This window comes from Heterodontus francisci, chromosome 33 (assembly GCF_036365525.1).
Source record: "Heterodontus francisci isolate sHetFra1 chromosome 33, sHetFra1.hap1, whole genome shotgun sequence".
Lineage (NCBI taxonomy): Eukaryota > Metazoa > Chordata > Chondrichthyes > Heterodontiformes > Heterodontidae > Heterodontus > Heterodontus francisci.
Genome location: NC_090403.1, coordinates 12,133,768 through 12,148,399, shown reverse-complemented (window position 1 = coordinate 12,148,399; position 14,632 = coordinate 12,133,768). Strand labels below are relative to the sequence as shown.

General features: G+C 45.0%; 1 protein-coding gene across 1 annotated transcript in view; it reads left to right on the top strand.

The window, feature by feature from the left end:
* Positions 1-14,632, top strand: part of cdc27 (cell division cycle 27) — a 123,588-nt gene that overhangs the window by 82,140 nt on the left and 26,816 nt on the right. Inside the window, exons 12-13 of the mRNA XM_068013091.1 lie at positions 1,974-2,146; positions 5,406-5,558. Of these exons, the coding sequence (XP_067869192.1) occupies positions 1,974-2,146; positions 5,406-5,558 (326 nt within the window). The remainder of the gene's footprint in view (positions 1-1,973; positions 2,147-5,405; positions 5,559-14,632) is intronic.

Genomic DNA, 14,632 nt, shown 5'->3' with positions numbered 1-14,632 from the left:
TAAACAAGATCATGGGAAAGGCTTCCTCTGCTATGTCCAGACTGGCCAAGAGAGTGTGGGAAAATGGCGCACTGACACAGAACACAAAAGTCCAAGTGTATCAAGCCTGTGTCCTCAGTACCTTGCTCTACGGCAGCGAGGCCTGGACAACATACGTCAGCCAAGAGCGACGTCTCAATTCATTCCATCTTCACTGCCTCCGGAGAATCCTTTCGCATCAGGTGGCAGGACCGTATCTCCAACACAGAAGTCTTCGAGGCGGCCAACATCTCCAGCAAAAACGCCCTACTAAGCCAGCGGCGCCTGAGATGGCTTGGCCATGTGAGCCGCATGGAAGATGGCAGGATCCCCAAGGACACATTGTACTGCGCGCTCGTCACTGGTATCGGACCCACCGGCCGTCCATGGCTCCACTTTAAAGACGTCTGCAAACGCGACATGAAGTCCTGTGACAGTGATCTCAAGTCGTGGGAGTCAGTTGCCAGCGATCGCCAGAGCTGGCGGGCAACCATAAAGGCGGGGCTAAAGTGTGCCGAGTCGAAGAGACTTAGCAGTTGGCAAGAAAAAAGACAGAAGCGCAAGGAGAGAACCAACTGTGTAAAAGCCCCGACAACCAATTTTATCTGCAGCACCTGTGGAAGAGCCTGTCACTCTAGAATTGGCCTTTATAGCCACTCCAGGCGCTGCTGCACAAACCACTGACCACCTCCAGGTGCTAACCCATTGTCTCTCGAGATAAGGAGGCCGAAGAAGAAGAAGACCTCGAATTATTATTCTTGTACATGTACTTTTGAATTTGCCATTGATTTGGTTCCATTATTTGACAATTTTAATACTGGGCTGTAACATATCGTGTCTCTACTTCAGTGCCTCCAAACTGTTTTAGTAAGTCTTCTAACTTTGTAACCTTCACGTAATTTAGAATCATAGAGAGTTGTAGAGTTATACAGCACAGTAACAGGCCCTTCGGCCCATCATGTCCGTGCTGACCATCAAGCACCTAACTATTCTAATCCCATTTAAATTTGATAATTCTTTACCTAAATTGAAAGGTTGTGATGAATATTTTTCCAATTTTCTTTTTCATTGCAAGCTGTTTCCTTCTATCCCTACTTCTTTCGGTGCTTGCAGCATTTTCTATGTAAGGCAACATGTTCGTGCACTTCTGCCAACAATGCTCTGCGCCAGCTTTAATTAATTGAGAATATAATGCCTCAGCTTGAGCTACACAAGCTGACTTATGTCTGAGGGAGGGATAGCAAATAAAGTAGTGCCTTGCCTTGGGTCCTCATCCAAATGACCTGGCTGAGATCAAGCTCCCTGTGGGGCTCATGCAATGCTGCTCCACTCCAAGTTAGAAAAACAAGGTGCTGTTAAGGTGCAGCTGGCTAGTAAACTTCTCTTCAGAGAACACTGCAGGTTGCATTGTTCATCTACTGAAATGTTGTAGCTGATAAATTGTTCAGGATTTGACATCAAAAACAATTTAAATTATGTAAAAAGGATGTCCGATGAATCTGTTTTAAAGCTGGTTAATGGTTATGATTTGTGTAAGGTTTTATTCTGTTTCAGTAACTGCAGGCGCCATTTGAGCTGTGAAAATCAAGTGCTTTCTGTAATGACAAGTGTGGTGGTGTGTAAATACCATCGCGCAACAATGTGAGACTCAATATAAAATTGGGAAATCTTAGCTTTGTGGCTGACCAAATGCTGGAAGTTAACACAGAACTGAGTTGAATAAAAGCAAATCGTGGAACTTTGTTAAATAAGAATAACCTAAGCAGAACCTTGCTGCACGATCCATCTAGCAGCAGAAATGTTCAGGTTTTTATTGAAGTAACCCTGAGGTACTAATTTTCTTAAGTGCTTGACGGAGCAATGGTGTGTGGGATTTTTGTCCTATTTTTCATGGGGGTTGTTCTATATTATCTAACACTGAGACTTCCATTGTTACTGTGTTTTGACAATGCCAGATGGACTGATGAACCTGCTGCGTGAGATGGGTAAAGGTTATTTGGCACTTTCCTCTTACAACTGTAAAGAAGCAATCGGTATCCTGAGCCAGCTGCCTTCACATCACTACAACACTGGTTGGGTGCTGTGTCAGATAGGAAGAGCACATTTTGAGCTGGCTGAATACATGCAGGTAAGTGGATGGCTGAATTAACAAAAGAATGTTTGAAAATTGTTCTTGGGAAGTTTGAATGACCTTACAAAGTATGCAAAGTAGTATATACCTGGAAAGCCGAATGAGTTACACAGGGTTGCAAGGTCTGCACCTGCCCAGCCCAGAAGGGAGCCCTTCAGAAATTGCAGGAATGCCAGACTTTGAAGCATTGAAGTAACAATGATTTAAAGGGGCAATCTGTGAAAAACGCTCTGAGCAGCAGTCGACTAAATCTAATGAGCGTGAAACTGATGTTTGACTAAAGGGTTACCACCTGCCCCTGTGTCCCCTGCCGCCTCTGACCAGTTTTTTACTCTGTGCTGGAGATAAGACATTCTGCACTTAATTAAATAGGAAATAGGTAGCTCACATCGAACTGCCTCAGGAGGGAGATTTACAAGAGCTACGGTCTGTGTTGCCAGTTTCTTCTCTTTCTTTCCCTCTGTCACCCCCACAGATCCACATTTGATGCCTTCCTCTCCTGCAGTCACTGGGCACTGACTTGCTAGTATAAGGTTCCATGGATGGCATGGTAATTTCGACTGATGCAGAGTACAGTACGAAAGGAGTAGTTAAATCAATCACCCATCTGACTTTGCAGGTGGACAGAAAGATTTCCATGGCACTTTTTTGGAAGAGGAGGCACTCCATCCAGGGTTCTGGCCAACACCACCCCAAAAACAGACCATTTGGTCACATCGCATTTGGTGTTTGTGAAATCTTGCTGTGCACTAATCGGCTGCTGTGTTTGCCTGAAGAATGTGATTGCAAACTTCAAAAGTAATTTGTTGATGCTGAAACACTTTGGGATGTTTTGAAGACATGTAAAGCCTCTCTCCCCCTCAAATGGAATGGTGTACCATAGCATGAGCAATAATTCTTTCACCACACTGAGCAGTATGGATTGCCTACCACACATTCCTGTTCACTCCAAAAAGTGGAAAACGCCACACTGTCAGACTAGAATTTAAGCCAAATATATTGCTGTAGTTGAACTTATTGATTACTCTTATGATTACACTGAAGCAAAAGAATAAAGGCAGTACAGTATTTGGCATACACAGCGCTTAAACAGCTTGAAAAGTCCGTCTAGAGTCTTTGAAGAGCCTCTCCCTGGATCTACAAGGAACTACACCCATTGCCACAACATGGAAAGAGGCTGGTGAGCAAGGTATTTGTGAATTGAGAAAGCCAGCATTATGTACAGCATTTCAAACTGACTAACATACTAGATCAAAGAAATCCTTTCTTTCCAGGCAGGCAGTTAGGGTATAAATTTATTCTGTTATTCCAATTAGTAAGGTGTGATCAGGATCTGGCTGTCTAATTGGTTTATTCTGTTTTTGACTCCTGACTTGTATTCCAGTAACTTGCCTATTCTTTAGTAGATAACTCCTCTGAACAGATCCAAAGGCTTTGTTTTTAAACCCCAACCTGCCACTGACTGACAAAAATATGTCATGGGGCCACAGTTTAAAATAGCTGGATTAAGTAACCCAGCCCCATTCACCCCACGCCTCTACCCACCCCCCACTCGTCCAACCTTCCAGCTTAACTTTTTACAAACACAAATCAGGCAATTGACGAGGCTTCTGCAAAGAACAGGCGGGGGCCGAAGTAACATCATTGGATTTGCAACTTAAACTTAACAGTACGTCAGCTGAAACAAATGAACTTATTAGCGAGAGGCAGCATGGTTTTGTGAAGGGGAGGTCATGTCTCACTAATTTGATTGAGTTTTTTGAGGAAGTGACAAAGATGATTGATGAAGGAAGGGCAGTGGATGTTGTCTACATGGACTTCAGTAAAGCCTTTGACAAGGTCCCTCATGGCAGACTGGTACAAAAGGTGAAGTCACACGGGATCAGAGGTGAGCTGGCAAGATGGATACAGAACTGGCACTGTCATAGAAGACAGAGGGTAGCAGTGGAAGGGTGCTTTTCTGAATGGAGGGCTGTGACTAGTGGTCCTCTGCAGGGATCAGTGCTGGGACCATTGCTGTTTGTATTATATGTAAATGATTTGGAGGACAATGTAGCTGGTCTGATTAGTAAGTTTGCGGATGACACAAAGGTTGGTGGAGTTGCGGATCGTGATGAGGATTGTCAAGGATACAGCAGGATATAGATCGGTTGGAGACTTAGGCGGAGAAATGGCAGATGGAGTTTAATCCGGACAAATGTGAGGTAATGCATTGTGGGAGGTCTAATAGGGGTGGGAAGTATACAGTAAATGGCAGAACCCTTAGGAGTATTGACAGGCAGAGGGATCTGGGCGTACAGGTCCACAGATCACTGAAAGTGGCAACGCAGCTGGATAAGGTAGTCAAGAAAGGATACGGCATGCTTGCCTTCATCGGTCGGGGCATAGAGTATAAAAATTGGCAAGTCATGCTGCAGCTGTACAGAACCTTAGTTAGGCCACACTTAGAATATTGTGTGCAATTCTGGTCGCCGCTCTACCAGAAGGGCGTGGAGGCTTTGGAGAGGGTACAGAGGAGGTTTACCAGGATGTTGCCTGGTCTGGAGGGCATTAGCTATGAGGAGAGGTTGCATAAACTCGGATTGTTTTCACTGGAGCGACGGAGGTGGAGGGGCGACATGATAGAGGTTTACAAGGTTATGAGCGGCATGGACAGAGTGGATAGGCAGAAGCTTTTTCCCAGGGTGGAAGAGTCAGTTACTAGGGACATAGGTTTAAGGTGCAAGGGGTAAAGTTTAGAGGGGATGTGCGAGGCAAGTTCTTTACACAGAGGGTGGTGAGTGCCTGGAACTTGCTGCCGGAGGAGGTGGTGGAAGCAGGTACGATAGTGACGTTTAAGAGGCATCTTGACAAATACATGAATAGGATGGGAATAGAGGGATACGGTCCCCGGAAGTGCAGAAGGTTTTAGTTTAGGCAGGCATCAAGATCGGCGCAGTCTTGGAGGGCCGAATGGCCTGTTCCTGTGTTATACTGTTTTTTGTTATTCTTGCCCAGCAGCAGATCTGAAGTAGAAGGTGCTAATTGACCAAGGTAAGTGCTGAAGATCATCTCCTCTTGGCACTCCTTGTGGACCAGAAAGGACAAGTGTACTTCCCCTAGGCCTTAAAAAGGAGCCTTCAGTCTCCCTGAGCCTTAACAGTGGCCCACATCCTTCAGCCTCTGCTGACAGCTGACTCCCTCCTCTTTGTGCTGGCTCACGCACTGTATCCCTGCTGACTCCATTCTGCATCTGAAATATTTTTCTCTATTCTAGGCAGAAAGGATATTTTCAGAGGTGAGGCGTATCGAGAGCTACCGAGTTGAGGGTATGGAGATCTACTCCACTACATTGTGGCATCTACAGAAGGATGTGACACTCTCTCTCCTCTCCAAGGACCTGACTGAGATGGATAAAAATATACCAGAGGTGAGTTATAATTTGATCTGTTTTTGGGTTGTATTCGGGATTAACCAGATAGCAAAGTTGATTGAGGGAATGAGGGAAATCCAGTAGGGAAGTTTGGAAACTGAGGAAAACAGTGTCCCAGCACCGTGCAAGATACTTGATGCCGATCACGTTTCCCCTTGCAACCTATTTTGCCACTGTTTGCAGAAGAGAAGTTCTTCCTGGATAGCGTGCTCTATGCCCACACTCTTGTTGCTGGAAACTGGTTTGCAGGTTCAGATTTTTAAAAATTCATTCATGGGATTCAGGTGTCGCTGGCAAGGCCATCCTTTATTGCCCATCCTTTATTGCCCATCCTTTATTGCCCTCGAGAAGGTGGTGCTGAGACGCCTTCTTGAACTGCCGCAGTCCGTGTGGTGTAGGTACACCCACAGTGCTGTAAGGAAGGAAGTTCCAGGATTTTGACCCAGCAACAGTGAAGGAACGGCGATATTGTTCCAAGTCAGGATGGTGTGTGGCTTGGAGGGAAACTTGCAGGTGGTGGTTCCGTGCGTCTTCTGCCCTTGTCCTTCTGGGTTGTAGAGGTTGCGGGTTTGGAAGGTGCAGTCAAAGGTGCCTCGGTGTGTTGCTGCAATGCATCTTGTATATGGTGCACACTGCTGCCACTGTGCGTCAGTGGTGGAGGGAGTGAATATGAAAGGTGGTAAATGGGGTGTCAATTAAGCCGGCTGCTTTGACCTGGGTTGAGTGTTGGAGTTGCAACTTTCCAGGCAAGTGGAGAGTATTCCATCACTTACACCATTGACACCACTTGCACTTTTGGCCATGGAAGATTTTGCTCTGGGAGGGAACAAGCAGAAATAGTGAAGGATTTTGATAAATACACCAAGTAAGAAGGGAGGAAGGGCAAAGCGATTATAGAATCAGAGACATTATGGCACAGAAGAAGACCATTCACCCCACCAAATCCATGTCAGCCCTCTGTCGAGCAATCCAGCCTGTCCCATTCCCCCACTCTATCCCCGTAGCCCTGTGAGTTTATTTCCCTCGTGCCTATCCAATTTCCTTTTGAAATGATTATTGTCTCTGCTTACACCACCCTTGTCGGCAGCATTTCCAGGTCCTTACCACTCACTGCGATTTTTAAAAAAAAGAAATGTTCTTCCTCACACCTAAAACATTAAATTTGTGGCCCTAGTCCTTGTGCCATCAGTTAATGGGAAAAGTTTTTCCTTGTCTAACATATCTAACTAAGCTTGTTATAATCTTGTACATCTCTATCAAATCTCCCCTCAATCTCCTTTGCTCCAAGGAGAACAATACCACCTTCCCCAACGTAACCTTGTAGCTAAAAATCCCCCAATCCTGGAACCATTCTGGAAAATCTCCTCTGCACCCTCTCAAGGACCCTCGCATCCTTCATTAGTGTGGTGACCGGAACTGGATGCAGTGTTCCAGTTGGGGCCTAACAAGAGCTTTATTAAGTTTTGGCATAACTTTACTGCTATTGTACTCAATATCTCTACTTATGAAGCTGATGTTCCCATACATGGGGCGGCGCAGTGGTTAGCACCGCAGCCTCTCAGCTGCAGCGACCCGGGTTTGATTCTGGGTAATGCTTGTGCAGAGTTTGCAAGTTCTCCCTGTGGCCGCGTGCGTTTTCGCAGGGTGCTCCGGTTTCCTCCCACAGCCAAAGACTTGTAGGTTGATAGGTAAATTGGCCATTATAAATTGCCCCGAGTATAGGTAGGTGGTCGGGGAATTGAGAAAAGGTGGGGACGTGAGAGGGTAATGGGATTAATGTAGGTTTAGTTTAAATGGGTGGTTGATGGTCGGCACAGACTCAGTGGGCCGAAGGGCCTGTATCTGTAAATAAAATAAAAATAAATAAATACACTTCGCTAACGACACTCTCAATATGTCCTGCCACCTTCAAAACTCGATGCACATGAATCCCCAGGTCCCTCTGTCCCTGCACACTCCTTAGAACCGGTGCCATTAAATCTGTATTGCCTCTCCCTATCCCTTCTGCCAAAATGCATCACTTCACACTTCTCCGTGTTAAATTCCAAATGCCACTTATCTGCCCATTCTGCTAGCCTATCTATGTTCTGTTGCAGTCATTTTGTATCATCCTCAGTGTTTGCCACATCTCCAAGTTTGGTATTATTGGCAAATTTTGAAATTTTAAGCTGTATTCCAATATCCAAGTCATTAATAAATTTCTAAAAAAGTGGTCCTAGCACTGACCCTTGGGGAACACCACAATCTACCATCCTGCAGTCTGCAAGCAACCATTTGCCGTGACTGTTTTCTGTACTTAAGGCAATTTTTTATCCAAGCTGACACTGACCCTCCTGTTCCATGAGTCTCAATTTTTGTTAACCAGCCTTTTATGTGGTATTTTCTTAAAATCCAGATAGACAACATATGCTGCGTTCCCTCCATCAACTTTCTGTTATTGCACCAAAAAATTCAATTACATTAGTCAAGCATAATCTGCCTTTTACAAATAAAAGCAAAATACTGCAGATGCTGGAAATCTGAAATAAAAACAACAAGTGCTGGAAATACTCAGCAGATCCGGGAGCAGCTGCGAAGTGAGAACCAGAGTTAATGTTTCAGGTCGATGATTTTTCATTAAGTATTCTAGCCATGCCTGAGCCTCTAAGTGTATGTCACCCTCTTTTTCCCGATTAGGACCCACCTGCCTCTTAGTACCCACTTACTATTTACATGCCGGTATAAGGTTTTTGGATTCCCTTTTATGTTAACTGCCATTCTATTCTCATTCTCTCTTTGCCAGACTTATTTTCCTGTTAACTTCGCCTCAAGTTATTGTATATGACTTGGTTCTCACTTGAAGAGTTCACCTGACATGCATCAAACACCCTCTTTTTTTTTTTTGTTTCATCATATTCTTTATCTGAAAGATGAACAAGGAAATCTTCTGGAGCGTGGACCATAGTGGTAATGATAACTGAGCACATAGCCTCAGCTATCACAATGGAAATGAAAAAATACAAGAGGAGCAATGAGACAGGAGAAATGGAGCTAAGATGTTTTGTGCTGAAAACGTTGGTGGATCTCTAAGTGGGAAAGGCCCTGGATTTAGATGCTGTATCCTAGAATGCTGAGAAGCCCAAGAGGCAATTCTAATAATCTTTGAATCATATGGAATTATGCTAGAGGGCTACCAGTTTAAGATCTCAGTTCAAAAAGTGATAGATCAGGTAACTGTAGACCAGTGAACCAGACATGAGCAGTGGCTAATTTTCTAGGAGCCTTAATACAGGATCAAGTTAATATTCCTCCAGGAAGATATGGATTGATGAAGAATTGAACACAGGCAATGTAAAGGGCAAGTCGGGTCTGACAAATTTAAATGAGCTTTTTGAAGGTAAGAGTGAATTGTATTTTGGTAAAGGAAATGTGTTGCAGGTTCTCTATAACCAGAAGGCCCACAAGATACTGCACAGTAGGCTTGCTGCTAAAGTTACGGCATATGGTATTAAAGGTAATGTGGCGTCAACTGGAAACTGTTGAAGAGCAGAAAATTGTAATGCTAATGGATCTTGTCAGCTGAAGTAATGTTATTCAAGAAAGAGATATAGTTCTTGGGGCGAATGGGATCAAGGGATACGGGGAGCAAGTGGGGACAGGTTACTGAGTTTGGGTGATCAGCCATGATCGTTTTTAATGGCAGAGCAGGCTCGAAGGGCTGAATGGCCTACTCCTGCTCCTATTTTTCTCTGTTTCTATGTAACGGGTGTGTGTGAGATCCCTCCACAGATCAGATTAGATGTCTAGATTTGGATGTCAAGGTGCAATATCAGTTTGTGGAGAATAAAATAAATAGAGGCTTGGCAGCGCACCTCCGTCCCATTAAATGCACATCCTGTTGCATGTGAGAACTCCAGGAAACTAGTTTTGTTCTGGTCAATCATATAGGAAGTGTTGTCAGTGCGAGAAGCTTGAGCTCTGCGTTTCGGAGCTTGAGCAGCAGCTGGCGTCACTGCAGTGCATCCATGAGGCTGAAAGCTCCGTGGACAGCACATTTCAGGATGTGGTCACTCTGCAGTTTAAGGGTGTGCATGCAGAGAGAGAATGGGTGACCACCAGGAAGTCGAGGAGGACCAGGCAGGTAGTGCAGGAGTCTCCTAAGTGCATCTTGCTTTCCAACCGGTTTTCAGTTCTGAATACCGGTGGTTCCTTTGGGAAGGGCAGCCAGATCCAAGTCCACGGCACCACAGCTGACTCAGCTGTATCGGGGGCAGGAAGGAGATTGGGCAAGCAAAAATGATGTAGGATTCTGTAGTTAAGGAAATAGACGTGATTCTGCAGCAGAATTAGAATTAGAACATTACAGCGCAGTACAGGCCCTTCGGCCCTCGATGTTGCGCCGACCTGTGAAACCATCTGACCTACACTATTCCATTTTCATCCATATGTCTATCCAATGACCACTTAAATGCCCTTAAAGTTGGCGAGTCTACTACTGCTGCAGGCAGGGTGTTTCACGCCCCTACTACTCTCTGAGTAAAGAAACTACCTCTGACATCTGTCCTATATCTATCACCCCTCAACTTAAAGCTATGTCCCCTCGTGTTTGCCATCACCATCCGAGGAAAAAGACTCTCACTATCCACCCTATCTAACCCTTTGATTATCTTATATGTCTCTATTAAGTCACCTCTCCTCCTCCTCCTCTCCAACGAAAACAACCTCAAGTCCCTCAGCCTTTCCTCGTAAGACCTTCCCTCCAGACCAGGCAACATCCGAGTAAGTCTCCTCTGCACCCTTTCCAAAGCTTCCACATCCTTCCTATAATGCGGTGACCAGAACTGCACGCAATACTCCAGGTGTGGTCTCACCAGAGTTTTGTACAGCTGCAGCATGACCTCGTGGCTCCGAAACTCGATCCCCCTACCAGTAAAAGCTAACACACCATATGCCTTCTTAACAGCCCTATTAACGTGGGTAGCAACCTTCTGGGATTTATGTACCTGGACACCAAGATCTCTCTGTTCATCTACACTACCAAGAATCTTCCCATTAGCCCAGTACTCTGCATTCCTGTTACTCCTTCCAAAGTGAATCACCTCGCACTTTTCCGCATTAAACTCCATTTGCCATCTCTCAGCCCAGCTCTGCAGCCTATCTATGTCCCTCTGTGCCCTACAACATCCTTTGGCACTATCCACAACTCCACCGACCTTAGTGTCATCCGCAAATTTACTAACCCACCCTTCTACACCCTCTTCCAGGTCATTTATAAAAATGACAAACAGCAATGGCCCCAAAACAGATCCTTGCGGTACACCACAAGTAACTAAACTCCAGGATGAACATTTGCCATCAACCACCACCCTCTGTCTTCTTTCAGCTAGCCAATTTCTGATCCAAAGCTCTCAATCACCTTCAACTCCATACTTCCGTATTTTCTGCAATAGCCTACCGTGGGGAACCTTATCAAACGCCTTACTGAAATCCATATACACCACATCCACGGCTTTACCCTCATCCACCTGTTTGGTCACCTTCTCGAAAAACTCAATAAGGTTTGTGAGGCATGACCTACCCTTCACAAAACCGTGCTGACTATCTCTAATGAACTTATTCTTTTCTAGATGATTATAAATCCTGTCTCTTATAACCTTTTCCAACATTTTACCCACAACCGAAGTAAGGCTCACAGGTCTATAATTACCAGGGCTGTCTCTACTCCCCTTCTTGAACAAGGGGACAACATTTTCTATCCTCCAGTCTTCCGGCACTATTCCTGTCGACAATGACGACATAAAGATCAAGGACAAAGGCTCTGCAATCTCCTCCCTGGCTTCCCAGAGAATCCTAGGATAAATCCCATCTGGCCCAGGGGATTAATCTATTTTCACAATTTCCAAAATTGCTAACACCTCCTCCTTGTGAACCTCAATCCCATCTAGCCTAGTAGTCTGAATCTCAGTATTCTCCTCGACAACATTTTCTTTCTCTACTGTAAATACTGACGCAAAATATTCATTTAACGCTTCCCCTATCTCCTCTGATTCCACACACAACTTCCCACTACTATCCTTGATTAACCCTAATCTAACTCTAGTCATTCTTTTATTCCTGATATACCTATAGAAAGCCTTAGGGTTTTCCCTGATCCTATCCGCCAATGACTTCTCGTGTCCTCTCCTTGCTCTTCTTAGCTCTCCCTTTATATCTTTCCTGGCTAGCTTGTAACTCTCAAGCGCCCTAACTGAGCCTTCACGTCTTATCCTAACATAAGCCTCCTTCTTCCTCTTGACAAGCGCTTCAACTTCTTTTGTAAACCATGACTCCCTCGCTCGACAACTTCCTCCCTGCCTGACAGGTACATACTTATCAAGGACACGCAGTAGCTGCTCCTTGAATAAGCTCCACATTTCGATTGTTCCCATCCGCTGCAGTTTCCTTCCCCATCCTACGCATCCTAAATCTTGCCTAATCGCATCATTATTTCCTTTCCCCCAGCTATAATTCTTGCCCTGCGGTATATACCTGTCCCTACCCATCGCTAAGGTAAACCTAACCGAATTGTGATTACTATTACCAAAGTGCTCACCTACATCTAAATCTAACACCTGGCCGGGTTCATTACCCAGTACCAAATCCAATGTGGCATCGCCCCTGGTTGGCCTGTCTACATACTGTGTCAGAAAACCCTCCTGCACACACTGGACAAAAACTGACCCATCTGAAGTACTCGAACTATAGTATTTCCAGTCGATATTTGGAAAGTTAAAGTCCCCCATAACAACTACCCTGTTACTCTCGCCCCTGTTGAGAATCATCTTCGCTATCCTATGTGTGAATCCAGGTGGTATGTTGGCTCCATGGTGGCAGGGTCAAGGATGTCCCTGCAGGATGTTGAAAGGGGAGGGTCATCAGCCAGCAGTCGAATTCCATATCCGGGCCAATGACTTGGTTAGTGAAATGGATGAGGTCTGCAGGCAGATTTTAGGGAGCTCGGAAAGAAACTAGCAAGCTGGACCTCCAAGCTGGGTGGCGCAGTGGTTAGCACCGCAGCTTCACAGCTCCAGCGACCTGGGTTCGATTCTGGGTACTGCCTGTGCGGAGTTTGCAAGTTCTCCCTGTGACCGCATGGGTTTTCACCGGGTGCTCCGATTTCCTCCCACTGCCAAAGACTTGCAGGTAAATTGGCCATTATAAATTGCCCCTAGTATAGGTAGGTGGTAGGGGAATTGAGGGAAGGTGGGGATGTGGTAGGAATATGGGATTAATGTAGGATTAGTATAAATGGGTGGTTGATTGTCAGCACAGACTCAGTGGGCCGAAGCGCATGTTTCAGAGCTGTATCTCTAAATAAATAAATAAAATTAGTAATCTCCAGATTACTCCTGGTGCCATGGAGAGTAGAAATGGGTGGATAGAACAGATGAATGCATGGCTGGAGAGATGATGCAGGAGGGAGGGTTTTGGATTCCTGGGATATTAGAACCTGCTCTGGGGAAGGTGATACCTGTCCAGGCTGTGGGCGGGTTTCACCTCAACGGAGACGGGACCAATGTCCTTGAGCTGCATTTTCCTAGTGCTGTTAGGGAGGGTTTAAACTAAGTTGGTGGGGGATGGGAGGCAGCATGTACCATTTGAGTAAAAAGGTGCACTAAGAATTGGGAGAGATAAATAGCACTAAAGTTAGAAATAGTAAGTGAGGTCACAGTAAGAGGGAGTGTAGTATGGTCCAAATTCAGTTTGCAGTACATGTATATGAAAGTACGACGTGTGGTAATTAAGGTAGTTGAGTTGCACGTGCTAATAACCCAGGGGGATAACTGAGACCTGGCTCAAAAAAGATCAGGACTGAGTGCTAAATATTTCTGGGTACAAGATGTATCAGGAAAGATAGGGAAGGAAAGAAAGCAGGAGGGATGACCAGTATTAATTAAGGAGAACATTAGAGTACTGGAGAGAGAGGATGTCCTAGAAGGGTCAAGGACAGAATCCATTTGGTTAGAGTTCGGGTACACTACTGGCTGTATCTTAGGCCACGAACTAGTGGGGAAAAAATTAGTAAACAAATTTTCAAGCAGGTTAGAGAAGTACAAAAACTATTGTAGCTATAATGGGGCTTCAATAATCCTAATATAGACTGGGATAGTAATAGTGTAAAGAGCAGAGAGGGGCAAGAGTTTCTAAAGTGTGTTCAGGAGAATTTTCCAGATCCATATGTTTCTGGCCCAATGGGGAAGGAGGTATTGCTGCATTAGGTTCTGGGGAATAAAGTTGATTAAGTGTCAGTTGGGGAACATTTAGGAGACAGTGATCGACATATCATAAGGTTTAGGTTAACTATGGAAAAAAACAAGGGGCAATCTAGAGTAAAAATAATTAATTGGCGGAGGGCCAATTTCAGCGTGGTGTGAACAGATCTGGCCCAGGTAAATTGGAATCAAAGACTGGCAATGGAACAATGGGCTGCATTTAAGGAGGAGATGGTTCAGGTACAGTCATGATGCATTGCCACAAGGGCTAAAAGTGGGCCAAACAAAGCCAGAGTTCCCTGGATGATGAAAGAGATAGAGTAAAAGGAAGCAGAAAAACAGTGCATATGACAGGTGTCAGGTTGGCAATACAAGTGAGAATCGGGCTAAATGTAGAAAGTTCAGAGGGGAAATGAAGGAAGAAATGAGAAGCAGAGAGGGAGGCTGAGAAGAGACTGACAGCTAACATAAAAGGGAATCAAAATCTTCTATAGGAGCATGAATACTAAAAAGGTGGTAAAAGGAGGTTTGGGGCCGATTAGGGACCAAAAAGGGGATCTGCGCAAGGAGGCAGAGGGCATGGCTGTACTAAATGAATACTTTGCATCTGTCTACCAAGGAATAAGATGCTGGCAGTCACAGTGAAAGTGGAGGTAGTTGAGACACTGGATGGGCTAAATAAATTGACCAGAGGAGGCGTTAGAAAGGCTGGCAGTGTTTAAAGTTGATAAATTGGATCAGTTGCATTTGAGGATACTGAGGGAAGTGAGGGTGGAGTTTGAGGAGGCACTGGCCATAATGTTCCAGTCCTCTAGATGCAGGGGTGGTGCCAGAGGAAAT